The sequence below is a fragment of the Schistocerca cancellata genome, chromosome 4 (assembly GCF_023864275.1).
Source record: "Schistocerca cancellata isolate TAMUIC-IGC-003103 chromosome 4, iqSchCanc2.1, whole genome shotgun sequence".
Taxonomy (NCBI): domain Eukaryota; kingdom Metazoa; phylum Arthropoda; class Insecta; order Orthoptera; family Acrididae; genus Schistocerca; species Schistocerca cancellata.
In genome coordinates, this window is record NC_064629.1 from 689,490,983 (window position 1) to 689,513,177 (window position 22,195).

Consider the following 22,195-nt stretch of genomic DNA (forward strand, 5'->3'; position numbering starts at 1 on the left):
CTATGAAGTTTCAGTAGAAATTCGTTCTGCTAGTTCTTGCAGCCTGCCCACAGTGTGCCACCCATAAGGCTTCTTTGTCACCATTGCTGATCCACAGCAGCCTTGGGAACGAATTTCTACTGGAACTTCATGTTGTTGTGGTCTGAAGACCACAACATGTAGTTTCAGTAGAAATTCGTTCCCAGGGCTGCTGTGGATCAGCAATGGTGACAAAGAAGCCTTATGGGTGGCACACTGTAGGCAGGCTGCAACAACTAGCACTATTTTCCCCATCACTGCATGACCAGAAATCATGTCTGCATGCTAATGCTTTTGTACGTGACACACTAACCCCATGCCGGTGGGTGCACAGGACTGCAATCCGAGGAGTGGTGTCACCTATAGCTAACAGCACTCTGTCCCAAACATAAAGGCTATTTTGTAATGCACAATAATTTCCCAAAGGATCAGAAGCATCACCTGGAGGTTTGTCCAGTCAGATGTGTTGCATGAAAGATACAACTTTACTGAAAATGGGGTACACAACTACTGCGGCTGCCATTTTAGCGCTAGTAATAGGAAAGCCATCAACAACACGTCTACATGTGATAAGGCATCACCATCTGCATGTTGCAACTCAAGTCAAAAATGCATCTCATAAGTGTATCATGACAGAAAAGGGGTGCACCATTGTAATTTATGTGCGGCTTTCTCCAGCAAGGATGCTGAAGGGTTAAAAACAGACACCAGTGGTTTCTGGTCTGCGATCGAGTGAAACTTAGAAAACACATTATTTATTTTTTTCTTTTTTTCCAGCATACACAATCGCCAAAGCAGCTTCCTATATCATCATCATCATCATCATCATCATCATCATCATCATTTAAGACTGATTATGCCTTTCAGCATTCAGTCTGGAGCATAGCCCCCCTTATAAAATTCCTCCATGATCCCCTATTCAGTGCTAACATTGGTGCCTCTTCTGATGTTAAACCTATTACTTCAAAATCATTCTTAACCGAATCCAGGTACCTTCTCCTTGGTCTGCCCCGACTCATCCTACCCTCTACTGCTGTACCCATGAGTCTCTTGGGTAACCCTGCTTCTCCCATGCGTGTAACATGACCCCACCATCTAAGCCTGTTCGCCCTGACTGCTACATCTATAGAGTTCATTCCCAGTTTTTCTTTGATTTCCTCATTGTGGACACCCTCCTGCCATTGTTCCCATCTACTAGTACCTACAATCATCCTAGCTACTTTCATATCCGTAACCTCAACCTTGTTAAGGTAACCTGAATCCACCCAGCTTTCGCTCCCATACAACAAAGTTGGTTGAAAGATTGAACGGTGCACAGATAACTTAGTCTTGGTACTGACTTCCTTCTTGCAGAAGAGAGTAGATCGTAGCTGAGCGCTCACTGCATTAGCTTTGCTACACCTCGCTTCCAGTTCTTTCACTATGTTGCCATCCTGTGAGAATATGCATCCTAAGTACTTGAAACCATCCACCTGTTCTAACTTTGTTCCTCCTATTTGGCACTCAATCCGTTTATATTTCTTTCCGACTGACATTACTTTCATTTTGGAGATGCTAATCTTCATACCATAGTCCTTACATTTCTGATCTAGCTCCGAAATATTACTTTGCAAACTTTCAATCGAATCTGCCATCACAACTAAGTCATCCGCATATGCAAGACTGCTTATTTTGTGTTCACATATCTTAATCTCACCCAGCCAGTCTATTGTTTTCAACATATGATCCATAAATAATATGAACAACAGTGGAGACAGGTTGCAGCCTTGTCTTACCCCTGAAACTACTCTGAACCATGAACTCAATTTACCGTCAACTCTAACTGCTGCCTGAGTATCCATGTAAAGACCTTTAATTGCTTGCAAAAGATTGCCTCCTATTCCATAATCTCGTAGAACAGACAATAACTTCCTCCTAGGAACCCGGTCATATGCCTTTTCTAGATCTATAAAGCAAAGATACAATTCCCTGTTCCACTCATAACACTTCTCCATTATTTGCCGTAAGCTAAAGATCTGGTCCTGACAACCTCTAAGAGGCCTAAACCCACACTGCTTTTCATCCCATTGGTCCTCAACTAATACTCACACTTTCCTTTCAGCAATACCTGAGAAGATTTTACCCACAACGCTGATTAAAGAGATACCTCTGTAGTTGTTACAATCTTTTCTGTTTCCATGTTTAAAGATTGGTGTGGTTACTGCTTTTGTCCAGTCTGATGGAACCTGTCCCAACTCCCAGGCCATTTCAATTATCCTGTGTAACCATTTAAGACCTGACATTCCACTGTATTTGATGAGTTCTGACTTAATTTCATCCACCCCAGCTGCTTTATTGCACTGCAATCTATTGACCATTTTCTCCACTTCCTCAAATGTGATCCTATTTCCTTCCTCTGTCTGAGAATAATGCTGTTCCACTAAATTTAAGGATTTAGAGGTGTATGCAATAGGGCATTCAGAACCACCCACATACGTATGAACAAGGATGGTGCCAAGGTCTAACTGAGATGCGTTCATCACTAACACTAGTTGCTGGCCCAGCAGAAAAGTGACCAAACAAGGGGCTGACTGCAGCTTAGGTTTCAACAGCTCGAATGCCTGGTCACAAGGCAGGGACCAGTGGAAAGGAACACTTATACATAATAACGCATGGAGTGGTTGTGCCACAGTAGCAGCATCCGGTATGAATTTATCGTAGTATGCAGTTTTGTCTAAAAATGGCTGTAATTCCTCAATGGGCATGCTGTGTGGCAAATGGCAACAGCATCAATATGCTAGCACAATGGTTTAATGCCAGCACGCAACACTTCAAAACCCAAATAAATAATGATTAGTTGAAAAAACTGTCTTCTCCAAAATGCACTTCAATCCTGCAGGCCATAAAACAGAAAAAAAGAGCAAGATGGTTCTGAAAATGTTCCTCTGTAGAAGCAGCAACTGTAAATATGCCTCTGCCATGTCAATCTTTGAAAAGTAATGGCTCCTCTCCCAATAATTTTACTAACAGCTTGTCAGTGAGCGGAAAAAGGATAGGTATCAATGACTGACAGAGCATTAACAGTTTTTCTCGGGTTTTTTTTTAAATCGCTGCACCTGGTAGGTTTTTTGACTATCACCAGTAGTGTTGACCATTCACTGGAAGAAACATGTCAAAATAATCAAGGGATTTAAGACACAGTAATTCCATTTTTATTGGATACTGTGAAGTTACCAGTACTTTAAGAGGGCCAAAAAATAACAGGGGTAAAAAGACCGTTTCATTGCAATATGACCATGAAATTCTGTTGCACAACCCAATCCTGGAGAAAACGGGGGAAAATTTGGCACAGAGAGCATTAACTGTTGATATGAAACTTTATCAGAAACCAAATGCACTTCCTCATCAATGGAGTATCCAAAGAGGTTCAATGTATAACTTGTTTTGAGACACTGTCATTGTAGACACACTGTTTATATCTATGTCTGTGCTGTCCTCACTCATGTTTGGAAATGAATTACTTACTGAAGTTGTGTGTCATGTCTTATGGCACCTGTTACACATTGCCCAGCACTTGGGACACACAACTGAAAATTATAGAATCTGTTCATGTTGAATGAAGCAGTATAGGCATGAAGGCAGCGGAGCACAGGGATGTTGCTATTGTGACGCAGACTTATTGTCATCAACACTTATTACCTACGTGACACAGACATCTGCTGGACTGCTCCAGTGGCATCTACAGTCCTTAGCAAACTGGCTGAAGGCTAGGAGAGGTGACAGTAACTGAGGTCTGAAACTTCAGACCTGGCTTCCATCTGACTACCTGCAGCCCATGAAACTTCAAATGTCTGAGCTATGTTCTATACTTCCATAAACATAAGCTTTTTGCACTGTAAAGCTCACTTGTAAACTTCCCTGTCCACAACAAAATGTAAAATTGCATCACAAGCCATTCAATTGGTATAGTATTCTTTCTGAACATGTCACAAAATTACCATGACAGCTAAGTCCACATAGTTCTGCTGACCATGCCCTGTATTACTGTTTTGGCCACTTTTGGCAGCAGTAAAACTCAGGTTGAGCAGCAATAATGTGAGTATATTTACAGTGATAGGTAGAAAGTTATTCACACACCCAACCAAAAGACAGACTTGAAGGTTCTTGCAAGGGGGTGAGCTGACACAAATCCTGATATATGCAAGGTGAAATCCATGACAAAAAAAAAGGGCCTTCTAAAGGTTTACGTATATCCCTTTTTGAGCAATTCATACACAGTCTTAACTGTTGGTTGCGAAACAGAATCGAGTAAGGTGCATCAATAGGCATCCGACAGATTATGACTGAATAGTTTGTCAAGAGTTGCTGTTGGTGTGACTCTCAGTGGTGGGCGATCAGCTTCCACCAGGAGGCTGTATGTAGAGCTCATATGGAAGGCTCCAGTCGCCAAGCTGATGGCGCTGCCAACCCAGAGGCAATACATCAATCGTTCAGTCAGGATAAAATCAAAACTTCATAAAAACACAGAGGAACTATATTGTCTGGACTCCAGGAGGTGCTTCCAATATATCTGAGAGTATTAAGGTTCCTCATGTAACATGTCTTGAGCTGGTGCACATGTAGTAGCAATGGTAACTTACTGCCAAAACAAAATGTCTAAAAAATTTGAAAGTTTCAATGACTTCAAGTAACTGGTTACTGGGGTGAATTCTGCGTACAGATGTACAGTTGAGTTGACAAAAGTGCGTGGCACAAGTTTTTGTGGGGAAACATTGATATCCATGATTCAGGGCCCAATTATGTACTTTCTGTGCGGCCCTGTGAAGCTGTCACTTTGCAATGCACAATGATGAAGACCTGTAATACAGGCAAATGTTGACCACATACAGTGATGGTCAGATGGTGGACCCCACTGCAGTCATGATTCCACAAACTGTGATGCCAATCTGGACCTGGAACTGTCAGAGGGATAGTAAATTCTGGATAAAAATAGGTAAACAGCCCTAGAAGCTCCACTCGTGCAATGTAAACAGGATGTGATGGCACCAGGTCGTATTACACGCCTTCTATAGATCATGGAACACAGTGATCAGTTGTTGGTGATGCATGAATGCCTTTCACACTACAAATTTAAGGCGACTCATTAGTCTAATAAGCAGCAATGCCTGAAAGCTACAAAAAAATTACGATAAATGTTCTGTCTTCTAGAGAGAAACACAGTTGTCAGTTGATCATTTTTTTAAATAATTTGCACAACCTCTTCATTAGTGTGTTCAGTCAATTATTAGTCTACACTTTCAGGTCTTTTCTCAATTTCAGGAAGGGCATAATGAAAGTCTCTCTCCATTGGGAGGGAACCTCCCTTTCACATTAAATACAACTGAAAACCTGAGGATGTGTTTTATGCTAAGCTGTTTAAGCATTTAATTGTACATTATATGTTTCAAAGCCTTGTGCACTGACGCACAAGGAGTTTCTATCCACTGTGTGTTTCTGGGTCAGGAAAGCAGAATGGTAGTTACTGCATGCAGATACTTTTGCAAGGTGTACTGCAAAACATTCAGCAAAGACCACAGAATCAATATAGATATTGCAATTCACAGGATGCCAGGAACCACTGTGGGTGGTGGGTGGCCACAAATGTGGCTGAGTGAAGTCCATACTTTAGACAATGGTGTGGGCTCTCATATACGATACGTATTGTTCCCGACAGTCCTGCTTTTTTTTATTCATGAAAAACCGTGCCTTCACTGGAAGCCTTTTGCATGCTATTAAATGTTCTGTAGAGGGATGGCACTTGTGTTGAGTTGCCCGCGACACGATCTGATAGTTCAGCTATTTCTCCAGACTATTACAGCAATGGTGTCAGTCAGGAAAAGGCCAAAGAACAGTATATTGGTGCTATCATAGTGTGTACAGTTGTTTCAACATAACATATTGGACCAATCATTCTATATCCTCCTCTTTAATGGTTTCTGAAATGGCTCTGGAGATGAAAGCTTGCCATTTGGCTTTCTGTAAGTGGGCAGTGTGATGCATGTCCCACTGGTCAATGGATCGAATACAAGAGTGTGATAGGAAAGTAGTTGCGGTTGCGGCGATTGCCATGGATGGGCCACAGGAGTAAAGGTGGGATGCTCACGCGGTGGACTGTAATATCTTTGGCTGAGAATATCCCATGGTCCATGCTGAACTGTGTTACCAGATCCAGTGTTAAGGAGACAGACAAACCAGTTCTGAAGTTAATTGCTCTATTACACAGTACCTGCCAGAAAAAGTTTGGCTGCCCCACAGAGATTTGTAGACACTGGAGACCCCCCAGAGGAGGAAGTGAAGCCAACTGTTGTAATAGTTTCACCAGCTCATGATACAGTATAGATCTGTATGGAAATAGGCAGATGTTACATACTGTTACCGTAACTGATAGGTAAACGCAACCAACCACAGCTTCTAATGCAATGGTGAGTGGCATCTGTTCACAGGAAGGTCAGATCAAATGAATGTGTAAAATGTCCTCTCGGCATTAATGTGATTTGTAATCTTTAGTAGTAGGGAATTGGGTTTTGCAGAACCATATCTCCTGAATTGCTGTGACAACTGCAAAGAAAGTAGCCATTAATTGACAGAGTTTGGCCATGTGGCGATGGTGGCCATTAAATTTCTGCTGAAGAAATATCAGATTGGGATCTGAGAAGTAGTGGAGGTGAAATGGGAGTATGAATTACTTTGCCACTGTGGCTTACTCCACCTGAATGTGCGGTTCATCAGTATTCACAGGCTCGATCTCAAAGGGGCTGGCCAGCCTGCATGTGGTGTTTTGGCAGTTTCCCACATCCAACGAGGTAATCACACACACACACACACACACACACACACACACACACACACACACACACACACAGAGAGAGAGAGAGAGAGAGAGAGAGAGAGAGAGAGAGAGAGAGAGAGAGAGAGAACACAGGGGGAGGAGGGAATATCTTACCTTTTACTTTTATGTAGGCATTTATTAATACAGAAAATTTCTCTGATTATGCTTCCCACTTACCTTTTGAACTTCAAACAGAAATTTGGCTGGATCAAATCCCTCATCTGCAGGACCTTTGTATATGTGGGAGTATGGGGAGTCAAGGATACACTTTGTATTCACCATCTTTTCCAAAAGTAGAAGCCACGCATCAAGGAATTCACCAGTCCCCTCAGGTAACAAAGGATTTTCAAATGCAGTCTTGATGGGCAATTTGTCATTATCTGTAAGAGCTTTCCTGAATGACCTGTGGAATTACAAGATTAAAGCAGAGAGATGAGATTTTCATGTTAATCAATAATCTGATTAACAAAGCTAAATGTTATGTTCTCACTTGTGTTTTTTGTAACACAGATATTTAATTTTAAAGGTGATCATTGAAACTGTCTTTTTAGGAGGCAGTATCTAAATTCAAATTTATATTGTTTTTATCAATCTAAATGTTCTGCATTTTTGTCTTACTATTCCTGGAGCATATGTGCTGTTTTTAATACCATGAGTAGGTGCACAGCGTACTTTGTACACATGTAAAGAATAGCTGTCTTTGCGTTACCAAGGTAAATAGGTCTGAGCAAAATCACAGTTTAATCAAATTACGATAAAATAAAGTTGTTACTTAAGCTAAATCACTGTTTCACTAAACAGTTTTAAAATGAACATTCATTATATCACTCTGTTGTTGCATACAAGTGTTACCCCACAGTAATGACCCACTCCAAGCATTAAACAGTGCAGTTGTATCACATCCCCGCCAACCACTTACTCGATTGCTAATTCTCCCGTAGACAACTGCATCAATGTGGGATTGCACTCCCAGCTCAGAATCTGAGTCATTTTCTAGCAGGGATCATAAATTTTTTCTCACCTAACTCACAGTGTTAGCTGAAGCAATAACGAATGAATAGGTGCAGACTCACAATCGTCAAACAACAGTGGAATGGTACAAGACAATGTTGTTTCTGGTTGGCACACTTCATAAACAGGCACACCCACTTGAGGGTTAATGTCTTGTCTGTACATTTTAATTTGATATCTTAGCATCACATCATAATTAACTATATTTCTTGTGGAACAGCACCAATTGCTTATTAATGAAAATGATTACACTGAAATTGAACTGAGGTTTTATTGAATTATAAATATATAAATTAGATCTTGAATTCATACTATCTTCATTGTTTACTTTAACTTCTAGCTCAGTAGGGTAAGAAACCATCTACACAATGTGTCTTTGGTCTCAATGTAGCTCCCTTACATAAAAAAGGTGTAAAAATTTTTTTTCCTGTGGGTACTGCTTATACCCTGCCAACAATTTAAGATCTTGAGACAGCACTGCAGAAGGGACATGGGCAGTAAAAATATTTTCAGCAGTTAATTTTTAATTATAATGATAAGATGACAATGCTTGTGAAATATTTTCTACATTGTTATATCAAATTCTTAAGAGTCAGAACTACAGATGGTTTCAAAATGGGGATAAATCAGCCTTGGGAGGTCCTCCTCACTCAGGTCTAACTTCAGCTGAGATATCAAGCCAGTACAGACACCACTGAATAAAGGGAGCTGTCCAGTCACAACAATGAGGAAGCTTAGAATGTGTGTGTCTGCAGTTCAGTTCACATTGTTGTGCAAAGCTACTCTTAAGTGAGGAATCTTGTTCCTGTGAATCTCATACCTTCACACTGTGTCTCACATAAAAGATACTTCCAAAATTCAAAGACTGCACGCTTAACTTCATGAACAGAATGCTTACAGGAAACAAAATTGAGTTTTTCACCGGGAGTTCCACTTAAGGAAGAAAACTTTAAATATGAAGTTCCCTCTGAAGCTGCAAAAGACAACCTGTTATGAAAAACAGATAGATTTTCTTCCCCCATAGAAGATGAATTGCGCCTGGTACTCACACCTCTTTGAAAAATCACTGGGAAGTGGCATCGAGAACATTTTCATCTTAAGTTGCAGATGCATTCAAAATCATCTGTTCAAGGTGACACTCTAGAGTAACTGTTCCAACACAATGAGAACTCAACATCTTGGAAAAAAGTACTGCTTGATTAACTGTAGCATACATTGTAAGTCTTCCATTAGCATCTCTCACCAAAATGACTGAGTTGATGCAACAAATAAAGACTCAGTTACGAGACCAATGATTTTGTGGCAAAGTTGTTTTGCATGCAAGGGATGAGAAAGGTATACCACTAGCAGAAATAATGTTGAAAAAATTGTTTGATGGCTGTTCTGAAGGATAAAGCTAGCTGAAGTCATTTTCAAATGAAAAATAAATGGTGGCTCTACCGCAAAGCTTTCATGTTACCACTCGTACATCAGAATCCTGAACTAAGGATTGGATTGGATTGTTTGGGGGAAGAGACCAAACAGCGAGGTCATCGGTCTCATCGGATTAGGAAAGGACGAGGAAGGAAGTCGGCCGTGCCCTTTGAAAGGAACCATCCCGGCATTTGCCTGGAGCGATTTAGGGAAATCACGGAAAACTTAAATCAGGATGGCCGGACGTGGGATTGAACCGTCGTCCTCCCGAATGCGAGTCCAGTGTGCTAACCACTGCGCCACCTCGCTCGGTCCTGAACTAAGGATTGCAGGACGAACAAACTATTGCAAAATGGAAGTTCACAGTTTGTAGTACTGTCCTACACACTGTCACCAATAAAATGAATACGAATGTATAATTCACTCAGATAGTTAGATGACATTGGTGTATTTCCCTAATAGCATATAGTAGCACCTTTCATCCTGATAATAGTGGATACTTACTGAAAATTGGAGTGAACAAGAGTTTTGAAAAAAAGAGCCAAACTGAGCCCCTACCATTTGACAGCCACTCAACAATCCACACTCCACTGGAGCAGTACTTTAGATTCTCTTAAATTTTCTAAATGGTATCACAGATAAACTGAAAAGGCTGAAGGTCATGCGCCCTCTGAGGTGAGATAACTACCACTGTACCTACTGACTGTTCATCAAAGTCCTTTGACACAGGTTGAAAGCTAATGGTGATGCATTGGTTAACTCAACAGACATAAATCAGGATCAACTTATATCTTGTCTGTGAGAGACAACTGCAAATATACCAAACATATCCCTTTAACCAGTGGAAATATTCTCCAGGGAAACTATCACTAGTGGCCTGAACTGAACTATGGTCACCACTTTCACACAGCTTGATTGGTTGATTGGTTGGTTTAAACGATGGGAGAAGAGACCAAACTATGAGATTATCGGTCCCTTGTTCCTAATAAAACTATGCCACAAGTGTGAGAATAAAACAGACGAGACATATAAAACAAAATGGAAAGTAAGGAAAAACCACAAGAATGAAGGAAAGGCAACAAGCACTAAAAGGAATAAAAGAGGACAAGAAAACAACAGAGAGACACTATTAACAGAAGAGAGTAAAACAAGACAGCATATTACAGTGGCTGACCGACCACAAGAAAAAAAGGAAAAGACAGCCACTCCGTAACACAATAAAACCTCCACCATGAAAGCACTAGGGTGGAGGACACAGAGGGACAAAGGAAATGCGCTAAAACTTAGATCAAAAGATAAAACCCACCCTCACGAATGAAATGTAAAACTAAATCAGCCAATCAGATAAAATGAGTGGCAATGAGTCCAGAAACCCAAAATTTCATCACTGGGCAGTCAAAGTGGGACAGTGCACCACAACGTGGGCCACTGTCAACTAGGCACCGCACTGACACTGAGGTGGGTCTTCACGGCGCAGGAGGTAACGTGGGTCACCCAAGCGTGGCCAATGCGGATCTGGTAGAGGACAACTAACTCCCTGCGAAAGGCCCGCATGGAAGACTTCCACACATTCGCATTCTCCTTACTGACACACAGTTTGTTGTCAGTACTGTTATGCCATTCCATCTCCCAAAGCCAAAAAACCCTGCAGCGTAAGACAGAAAGCAGGTCAGGTTCAGAGATGCCCATCTCCAGAAGCAGTTTCTGTCTAGCCTGTTACACCAGCCTGTCTGCAAGTTCATTGCCTGAGATGCCAACGTGTCCTGGAGTCCACACAAACACCACTGAATGACGGGACCAGTCCAGGACATACATGGACTCCTGGATGGACATCACCAAAGGATGGCAAGGGTAGCACTGGTCAATAGCTTGCAGGCTGCTCAATGAGTCCGTACACATAAGAAACGATTCCTCAGGGCATGAACAGATACACTTAAGTGCACGAGATATGGCCACCAGCTCTGCAGTGAATACACCGCAGCCATCGGGCAAGGAATGCTGTTCAATACGGCCTCTGTGGACAAATGCGTAGCCAACATTACCATCTGCCACTGAGCTGTCGGTGTAAACCACTTCAGAGCCCCGGAACACTTCAATAATCAAGAGGAAGTGACAGCGGAGAGCCACAGGGTTAACAGAGTCCTTAGGGCCACGCGAAAGGTCCAGGCAAAGCTTCAGTCTACAGCTACACCGAGGAGGTGTATGTAAATGGACCTCAAGGAGAGGTGGCACAGGCAATGACTCCAGTTCAGACAAAAGGGATCGAACGTGAACTGCAATCTTTAGCCTTGACCTGGGCCACCTATGCAGGTGGTGAACCGCTGTCGTCGGGAAAAGATGGTAATTAGGATGTCCAGGAGAGCTATGAATGTGTACAATGTAAATGACAAGTACTTGTGCACGCCTGATCTTCAATGGCGGGACTCCAGCCTCCACCAGTACACTTGTCACCAGACTCATCCTAAATGCTCCTGTCACTAGTCAAACTCTGCAATGGTGCAATGGGTTGAGCAAACACAAGGCTGAGGGCGCCACCGAACCATAGACAACACTCTCATAGTCAAGGTGGGATTGAGCAAGGGCTCTAGAGCTGCAGCAGCGTAGAGCGATCTGCACCCCAGTTGGTGTTGCGAGGCAGCGGAGGGCACTGAGGTGCTGCCAACACTTCTGTTTAAGCTGACAAAGATGAGAAAGCCAAGTCAAACTAATGTTGAAAACCAGACCTAAGAATCAATGTGTCGTGTCTCCACTACAGTGAGTGGATCATCATTAAGGTAAAGTGCTGGTTCCAGATGAACGGCATGACGCCGACACAAATGCATGACACACGTCTTCATGGCAGAAAACTGGAAGCCATGGGCTAGATCCCATGACTGTGCCTTGTGTATGGCTCCCTGTAGGCACCGTTCAGCAATACCAGTACTGCTGGAGGAGTATGAAATGCAGAAGTCATCTGCATACAGATAAGGTGAGACGATGGGCTCGGCAGCTGCTCCTACACCGTTAATGGCCACTAAAAATAAAGAGACACTCAATACAGAGCCCTGCGGGACTCCATTCTCCTGCATATGGATGGAACTATGGGAGGCACCAACTTGGACACGGAAAATATGGAGCGACAGGAAGTTTTGGATAAAAATTGGGAGTGGGCCCGGAGACCCCACTCATACAATGTAGCAAGGATATGTCGTCGCCAGGTCATGTTGTATGCTTTACGTAAGTCAAAATAGATGGCAACCAGGTGTTGGCATCTGGAAAAGGCTGTTCAGATGGCAGACTCAAGGGACAGAAGATTACCAGTGGTACAGTGACCCTGGCGGAAGCCACCCTGACAAGGAGCCAGTAGGCCACGTGACTCCAGGACCCAACCCAACCATCGACACACCATACATTCCAGCAGCTTACAAAGAATGTTGGCAAGGCTGATGGGCCGATAGCTATCCACATCAAGCGGGTTTTCACCAGGTTTGAGCACCGGAATGATGGTGCTCTTCAGCCACTGCGATGGAAAGATGCCATCACACCAGATCTGGTTGAAGATGACGAGGATATGTCACTTTTAGTCAGATGAGAGATGTTTAATCATCTGGCTGTGGATCCGATCAGGCCCAGAACTGTGTCGGGGCAATGTGCAAGGGCACTGAAGAGCTCCCACTCTGTAAATGGGGCATTATAGGATTCACTGTGGCGTGTAGTGAATGAGGAGACTCTCCCTTCCAGCCGCCATTTGAGAGTGCGAAGGGCTGGGGGGTAATTCTCTAAAGCAGAGCCTCTAGCAAAGTGCTCACCAAAGCGCTCGGCAATCGCGTTTGTGTCGGTAGATAACATGCCATTTATGGTAACCCCGGGAACACCTATTGGGGTCTGGTACACGAAAATACGTTTTATCTTTACCCAGACTTGGGAAGGTGATGTATGGCACCCAATGGTCAAGACATATCCCTCCCAGCACTCCGGCTTCCATTGTTTCGTAAGTTGGCAAACGCGGGCACGGAGCCATTTACAGGCTATGAGGTGCTTTATAGTAGGGTGCTGCTGATGCTGCTGTAAAGCTCACCAACTCTCCTTCATTGCTTCATCGACTTCCAGTGACCAGCAAGGGACTGCCTTATGCCGGGGGCACCCTCAAGAGTGATGGATCACATTTTCTGCCGCAGAGACAATTGTAGCCACCCGCTCAACCGTAACATCGATGTTACCATGTGCAAGAGATTCAAGAGTTACAGCAGAGGTGGAAGTTCCCAAGTCAGCCTTGTTTAAAACCCATCTGGGCAGTCAACCGTGAGACTGATGTCACGGCAGTGACAGGAAGATGGGGAAGTGGTCACTACCACAGTTATGTGGTCTCCAGTGGATAGAAGGGAGAAGTCTTGGGCTGCAAATCGATAAATCAATGGCCAATAACTACCATGAGCAACAGTGAAATGAGAGGCGGCCCCAGTATTTAAGAAAGCAGAGGTCGAACTGAGACAAAGTTTCGACATCTCTGCCACGGCCAGTAAGCACAGTGCCACCCCACATGGGGTTATGGTAATTAAAATCTCCCAAAAGTAGGAAAGGTTTAGGGATTTGATCCATTAGTGCAGCTAAAACATTCAGGGGTACTGCACCATCCAGAGGAAGATACACATTGCAGACAGTTATTTCCTGCATCGTCCTTATTCTGACAGCCACAGCTTCAAGAGGCATTTGAAGGGGCACTGGTTCACTACAGACTGAGTTTAGGACATAAATGCAAATTCCACCTGACACACTATTATAGTCGCTACGGTTCCTATAATATCCCTCATAGCCGCAGAGGGCAATGCAGAAAGAAGGTTTAAAGCTTAACAGTTGCCGTAGCTCAGCCAGGTGGTGGAAAAAACCTCCACAATTCCACTGGAGGATGACAGTGAGAGACTGGGAAAGCATGGAACATTCAATGAGGCAGTTTACACAGTTTACACCTCAGGGTCACCTGCTGCCACTGACTTTTTGCCTGAGCAGTCTATATCCATTTTGTCTCAGGGTCCGGCGAGATCTAGGTCCACAGCGGATGCCAGAATCTCCTCCCCATCCTCAGATGCAGAGCTTTTAGGTAGTGGTGGTGTGGGTGCCACTGCAATTTCCTTGGTTTTAGGGGTCTTCTTTTTGGATTTCTCTCGCTGTTCCTTGGGTTTACCTGGCTGGGAGGACTTCACTGGCACAGACTCCAGGACTGAGGATGAGCATGAAGCCCTACGACTAGCAGCTTTTGAGCTCTTCAGTGACTGGTGGGTGTCATCTTCCCCACTAGCAGAAACTTGGGAAGAGAGTGACCCAAGAGACCCCTTCCTAGCGAGAGTAGCCGAAGACTGGCTTAGAAGTGGGGTCGGACCCCAATGGTTTGGGGGGTGTTGCTCCCGAAGTAGGTTAGGCGGGAGCAACAGGGAGGGAAGTGCTCCCCCACCATTGAGGAGGCAGGTGTAGTCTTCCGGCTCTGAGAGGTGACAGGTTGGCGAAGCTGATGATGCCAGAACTGTTGTAGCGGCGGCAAAAGATGATGTCATACATACAGGATGCAGGCATTCTTATTTTCTCTTAGCCTCAGTGTAGGTCAGTCAGTCCAGGGTCTTTTACTCCATGATTTTCCTTTCTTTCTGGAGAATCCTGCAGTCTGGTGAGCAAGGTGAATGGTGCTCTCCACAGCTGACACAGACAGGAGGTGGGGCACATGGAGTATTGGGATGTGATGGGCATCTGCAATCTCGACATGAGATGCTGGAAGTACAGCAAGAAGGTATTTGGCCAAACTTCCATCACTTAAAGCATCTTATCGGGGGAGGGGTATAGGGCTTCACATCACAGTGGTAGATCGTCACCTTGACCTGCTCAGGCAATCTATCACCCTCAAAGACCACGATGAAGGCACCTGTGGCAACCTGATTATCCCTTGGACCCCAGTCGAGATGCCGGACGAAATGTGCACCTTGCTGCTCTAAATTGGCACGCAGCTCATCATCAGGCTGCTAAAGAAGCTCCCTGTGAAGTAAGATACCCTGGACCATATTTGAGCTCTTATGGGGTGTGATGGTTACAGAAACAGCCCCCAACTTATCACAAGGGAGTTTGCCCCCAACTTATCACAAGGGAGTTTGCCCCCAACTTATCACAAGGGAGTTTGCCCCCAACTTATCACAAGGGAGTTACGTCCGTGACTGGGCAGAGGATGTGGTTTTGTTCAAGACTGACCCAGATCTCATTTTGGACAATCCCTCAACCTCCCCAAACTTTTCCCCTAAATGCTGAACAAAAAACTGAGGCTTCATCGTCATGAAAGACTCCCCATGAACCCTCGAACATACAAGGTACCAGAACAAATAAGATCTGCTGCCATTCTTAGTCTGACATTCCTCCCATCGTGTGGCCAGGGAGGGTAACGATTTGGGGTTGTACTTATGTGCGTTGAATTGAGCTTGTGAACACTTAGAGACTGCTGGTGTTTCACCACCAGCAAGAGATGATGACTACGCTTCATCGCATGTCATCCGCCCTGATGCCACCCACTCTGACCAGGGACCTTCCCACGTGTGCCACCCAGCCACAGCAAAGGCCACCTGGCAGGATAACCATTGCCGGGAGTTCCGATGCCCCAGGGGGATAGGCATCTATCACTTGGCACATGTGGGGAATAAATGGCACAGACATAAGCAGGGCGATCCCTGTGTGGCCAGGGGGCTACAACCAACAGGGTACATGGAGGCCCCACCTCAATGGACTGGCTACCACACTGGATATCAGGTGCAATGAAGTCCATGGCCATTGTCGACGCAAAAAGCAACACTGCATAGTGCATGGTGGAAAACGCACCCAGGAAGGTGTCCTCACCCAAGAGATTGAGAATGAGTGGGACTGAAATGAGACGATGAGAAAGTGGGCTAAGACCTCAATGCACAATGGACACGATGCACCATGTAAGTCCCCTTCCCCAATTCGCTTGCTCTTCAGGATAATTTCGTAGAATGGAGGTCAAACCATCACATAAAGGCCAAAATGTGTGAAACACCTTTAGTCGCCTCCTACGACAGGCAGGAATATCTCGGGCCTATTCTTACCCCCAGGCCCGCATGGGGTTGACACACTTTCACACAGTCATTAGTGTGTGACCATCTACTGTACAGCTGAAGTGTTTTTAATGATTCTCTGCTTATCTAAATATTTTTTCCTTAAATGAGAGGTTTTCTCTAAATAACAGTGAATTCACTCACACTGAAGGAGTGACCAGAACATAATTTGGAACCTGCTAGGGCAAATAAATATTCATTAAGCCCAAGCTATCTTGTACTGGAAACTGTAATTCAGCCTAGCATAAACATAAGGTTTTCACTTTTTAGTAACATGTAAAATCACCAACTGGTTCACTGATTTAAATAAAGCATCCTAAAAACAAGGAAGACATTGTTTAATCTATTATTGGTTTAATCAACAAATGACACAGGATTAACATGATCACAAAGGAATTTATGTACAACTCTAAATACTGTCTTTCATATCATAAAAAATTAAAATCAGCAAGATAATCTGCTTTTTTCTTGTAGTATAATATCCTAATATAAGTTTTTGCTTTCATTGCGTGATGCTGCAAATACTGACTGAACTGATGAAAAATAGCTGCCAACACAATCAAGCAAAGTTTGATGTATGTGAATCTCTTTCCCCTACTCCTCTGCCTCCAACTACCCCCCCCCCCCCCAAACACCTTCACCATAATCTGTTTTTACTTGTCCCTTCACAAGAGGAACACATGAGAAATAGCAAACATGTCCAACGTGCTAAAATGTGTAATATCTTCCCATTCTTTTTTATAGAAATTGGTTTCAACTGCAACTGATGCTGCACCACCACACAGAATCAGAGAAACAGATGCCGAAACTTCCTGGCAGATTAAAACTGTGCCAGACCTGGACTTCAACCCGGGACCTTTGCCTATTGTGGGCAAGTGCTCTTACTGACTAAGCTACCCAAGCATGACCTACGACCTGTCCTCATGGCTTTACTTCTGCCAGTACCTTGTCTCCTACCTTGGGTAGCTCAGTTGGTACCTCACTTGCCATGGAAGGCAAAGATCCTGAGTCTCAGTCTCCACCTGGCTCACAGTTTTAATCTGCCATGAAGTTTAATATCAGTGCGCACTCCACTGCAGGGTGAAAATTTCATTCCAGTTCAAGGTTATCTATTGACTCATAGCATAATGTGTTTCCTGTAAAATATTTCATTACTATCTTTCTCTTGATGAATGAAATGGACCTCTACACAATAGCAACCATTTACTTCTTTATGAGAGAGTTAATAATTATCAGGTCCAAAAGTTCAGCTGACTGACAGTAGGAATAACACACCATTAACAGTCTTGAAAAATGATGCTGCCTCTGGATGTTAAGGTCATTAATCAGTAATACCATCAATCATTCTTCCTCTGCACCAATCTTGGCACCCAACTACTAAGAAACATTCCAATAATTTCTGCATTCAGGTCTGTAAGAGCAAGGTAGTGTAGATAGGGTATATTCTTAAAAAATTAGCTTATAGTTTTATCCTTTCAACACATTAAGGTGATTCTTCATTTTCATAAATATTACGACACAAGAATGCTGTTAACTGTCATTCACTCTTTTCATCTCTGCCACTCATTTTCTCAGTGACAAAAGTACATTTCCGTGGGAATTAAATTGTAAAAGCCTCCAATGCTATTGAAACTGAAAATATTTCTATATTCATATCCATTTACTGGCTACAAAAAAAATTTCTGCCAGTACTTCAAAGTTTTACATTGTCTACTTAAATTTACACTTTTTTTAACTGCTCTCTCTAGATGTTTGATTCACTCAGTTTTCTACCCTGATCAATAGCACTATTCCTTGTGGTCCCTCTCTAAATACGTTCCTTCTTCAGGGAACATTTTCACTTATTTCATGGAACCATTTTAGAATGCTGGTAACATTTTTAATTTTCAAGGCTAAAAATATGTCACCAGAGATATATACCATACTGAAAGGATTCCATGAAATGAGTGAAAATAAGGTCTTTCAACAGACCACACAAAGAAGACAGCACAAAATACCATTTCTTTGAAATGACATGATAGTTTAGAATTGTCACCATCATCATGAATAATAGTCATCTGTTGAAAAACATGCTTCCCTCATTTGCTAACATCACAGTATCCCAACTCCACAGTTCAACATTCCGACAAGAGTCAAAGTAGTGACAATTCTGTTTTTACGATGAAATTTTTTTATCTCTGACAGTCTTTCTTTCTAATTAATGCTATGCATGACACATGTTTGGGTGATTCAGATTTCCAAAAGCTTATTTTATTACATTATGACAAGTCAAGCAACACGCTTACTGTCAGTCGCAAGATTCATGAACTTAAGGAAATTTTACATTACAGAACCTGTAGAACAGTAAGTATGATGAATTTTCATTTCTTTGCATTATGTTGAAGTGTCCAGAATGACGTGGAGGTTCACACACATGAAGAATTACATTTAACATAATCATTTCATTAAACACTAAAAATTTTAACTATCTCCAGAAATAGGTCATGCCCCATATGCACTGCCTGACAAAAGTGAAGCACCCAAAAGGGGAGAACAAAAGGATATGGAACGAATCTTCATGGTTTGAGAGGGTATGTGAAATTATTTCTGTTACTACCAAATCAAGTCTAATTTACAAAGAACTTAGCAGTGAGTCCACATATCAGTATGATGATGCACCCCTTTGGCCTGGATGCATGTACCGACTCGGTCAGCAAGGGTGTCAAAGCCATTTTCTGGCCCCACACATGCAATCAGTGACAGATCCGATGATCTTGCTGGCCATGGGAGTGCATCAAACACACAGACAGTTCATACACACACATTCCACATGTGGATGAACACTGTACTGTTGAAAAATGGTGCCACAAACCTGTCACATGAGAGGTAACACATGAGGGCACAGTACGTCTGTGACATACTGTTGGCCATTCCAGTTCCCTCAGTCACTACCAGTTGTGACCTCAAGTCATGCCCGATGGCTCCCCATACCGTGATGCCAGAAATAACACCCCTGCATCTCCCCAAAACATTGAGAGAATAGGAGCTCTCCCCAGGTTACCACCATGCTCACTGATCCTGGACATCCAGGGTAGTACAGAACCACAGTTCACTGTGGAACACAATGCTATGCCACTGATCAACAGTCCATGTTACCTGGTCATGGAACCAGTCCAAACACAGCCATTTGTGGTGGTGTTTTAATGGTAGCCTATGTGTTGTACAGTAATTCTGTGGTCCAGCTGCTGCTAGTCTCCAGCCAATGGTGCAGGATGATACAGAATGTTCCAGTGTGTCCATTACTTTTTCTCTGAAGTCAGTTGCAAATGTAGAAGGGGTTACAATGTGCTTGGTGCTCAATACACTGACGCAACCCGTGTGGTGGTCAGACAAGGTTGACCTGAACCTTGACAAGTACGCCCCTCATCATGTTTCCATGCAATCTAACACTGAGCCACTGTCACATCCAAATGCCACACAAATCTGGATACTGCACGATTATATCAGCCAATCAAATCACGACCCACAATGAAGCCCCTTTCAATCTATGTCAGGTGCTGATAAAGCTGTCTCACATTAGTATGTAGCAACTCTGTGTCCTTCACAGTGATTGGTCAATATCTGACACTGTTCCCATCCCTTATATACCATTCCTGGTCTGGTAACACTGGGAAAAAAAAGCAACACTAATGCATGGCTGCTTTACATTTTTCCCCAGCAGTGTATATTAAATTGAAATTTTAACTGGATGTAGCTAATCTTTTGATGTCAAAAACAATGGTATAGCTTATAGTTACAGGTTTCAGTAACTATTTTATAATGGAACAAGAATTTGTTTGCACATTTAGATTTCCAGGTGGTGTCTAACATCAGACTACCAAACCTAAATTACACAGGTCATGCACATTGGGGCAAAAACTATTACATAAGTGTTCAGATCCTGATCATTTATAACCAATTTTTCTTGGTCCTCTCTTTCCATTGACAAGAAGTTTCCCACTGAACTTTTATTTTCTGTTTTCCAAGGTTTTATTGACATGTCATCTACACACTATGCAGACAAAAATTTTAGGCCCAACTTTGAGGGCATAAATAAGGCACATTGAAACACTTAACACACAACATCAATATATCAGTGGTCTTGCTAAAATGGAGTATGGAATTAATGACCGAAAAAACTTACAATCCACTTATTGAGCAACAGGATCAATTATTATAATTACTGCCATTTATTCTACTTTAGCATGACCAGATCGGGAAAAAAGGGCATTTTCAGAATGTTACACAAAAGGGCATTTTCGGAATGTTACATTCAAATTTTTCATATTTATTTCTTTAATGCAAAGTTTTCCAAAATATAGGGCTTTTCACAAGTGAAATTTTTACTCTGACAGTGGCTGTTGTATCCAAATCAATTTAATGGCATATCAGATTGTCTGATATTTTGTCTTTTTTTCGCACAGCCTTAAATGTCAAATGTTTTCATTGTTCTAACAAGTAGCATAACAACTAAGCTTCTGTTTTGAAGTTGCATGAAGCTAGTTGATATTTGTTAACTTCTCAAGGGAAAAAGGTTAACTTGAAAGAGCAGCTTTCAATAGATAGCAACTGCAACAAACAATTTTGTTGATAAGTGATACCGGTGAAGCTATCATCATCAAATAGAAATACTAATGGTATTTACAGAACAGAAGATGGGACATATTAAAAGAAAGACAATGACTCATATTCTATTAATTCATCATTTCTTTTGTCTGCAAATATGTTCATTCATGCAGTTCAAAAGCAGATATTTGAAGCAGTTTGTAATTTTCTTGCTGCTAAATTTCCTATACTACAAGACACTGCATGTTTTATGACATAGAATCCTTAGTAATGAGATCGGCTTAAGCTTCATCTGAACAACTAATAAAGTCTGGAATCAGTCTGTGAAAACTAATGAGCTATACAGTAGCTGATATCGTTCACCAGATCTCTTGTGTGTGTGTGTGTGTGTGTGTGTGTGTGTGTGTGTTTGTGTTTTTTACGACTGCAAGAAAAACTGATAGGTACGTTTGCTTCCATCCCAAAATTCTAACTATAACATACTGTCCCAAGGAGTTAAAAGTAGAAATTAACAGCTGCGCATGAAAAATTGAAGTGTGTTTGCAGATAATTGTCTAATTTTGAAAACTAGGTTTTTATCTTCATTAAAATACATTTGGCTTTTCAGAGGAGGGTGAATATTTCATCTGACCTGTCGTAAGCTGATAAAGCAAGTCATTTCATGTGTGTATTCTAATAACTGCTGAAACAAAGTAGTAGAAATCCTCCTCTTGATTCAACTGATGATTATTAAACACACAAGCAGATTTTACTAAGCATCTTAAATTCATCAACCCTTCAAGCTGGAACATGAGTATTTACTTGATAGACATGTTTGTCTGCACTTGCAGTACCCTGACTATGTGATGACCAGCTGCAGTCTTGCAGGTAAAGCCATACTGCTACACTATTGTTGATTACAGGCAACACTACTTTGTCAGTTAACAAGGTGACCACACAGCTATCAGATTTTTTTTTTGTTTTTTTATGTGATGCTGAGTCACCCTTCCAAAGTAGTTCAATGAACTCCAAAAAATTCTTGGGAAATTGACTTAAATTTTCCAAAGGACTTTAATACCATAAAGTTTATTATTATTACTATTATTATTATTATTTCTTTTCTCAGATGTTATGCCTGGTCTAAAATGGAAAGTGACGCGGACCTTGATCAAGCGTGACTTCCTTTTAACCGTATGGTATATGTTATATTGCATTTACGAACTTTTGGGTAATTGAACATGTATCAATAATTACGGATTTC

The 22,195-nt window shown here is 42.3% G+C and overlaps 1 protein-coding gene across 1 annotated transcript in view; it reads right to left on the reverse strand.

The window, feature by feature from the left end:
• LOC126184383 (E3 ubiquitin-protein ligase HUWE1-like) overlaps window positions 1-22,195 on the reverse strand; it is a 207,244-nt gene continuing 185,049 nt past the window's right edge. Inside the window, exons 17-18 of the mRNA XM_049926768.1 lie at window positions 7,043-7,268; window positions 1-234 (exon numbers count right to left, since the gene is read on the reverse strand). Of these exons, the coding sequence (XP_049782725.1) occupies window positions 1-234; window positions 7,043-7,268 (460 nt within the window). The remainder of the gene's footprint in view (window positions 235-7,042; window positions 7,269-22,195) is intronic.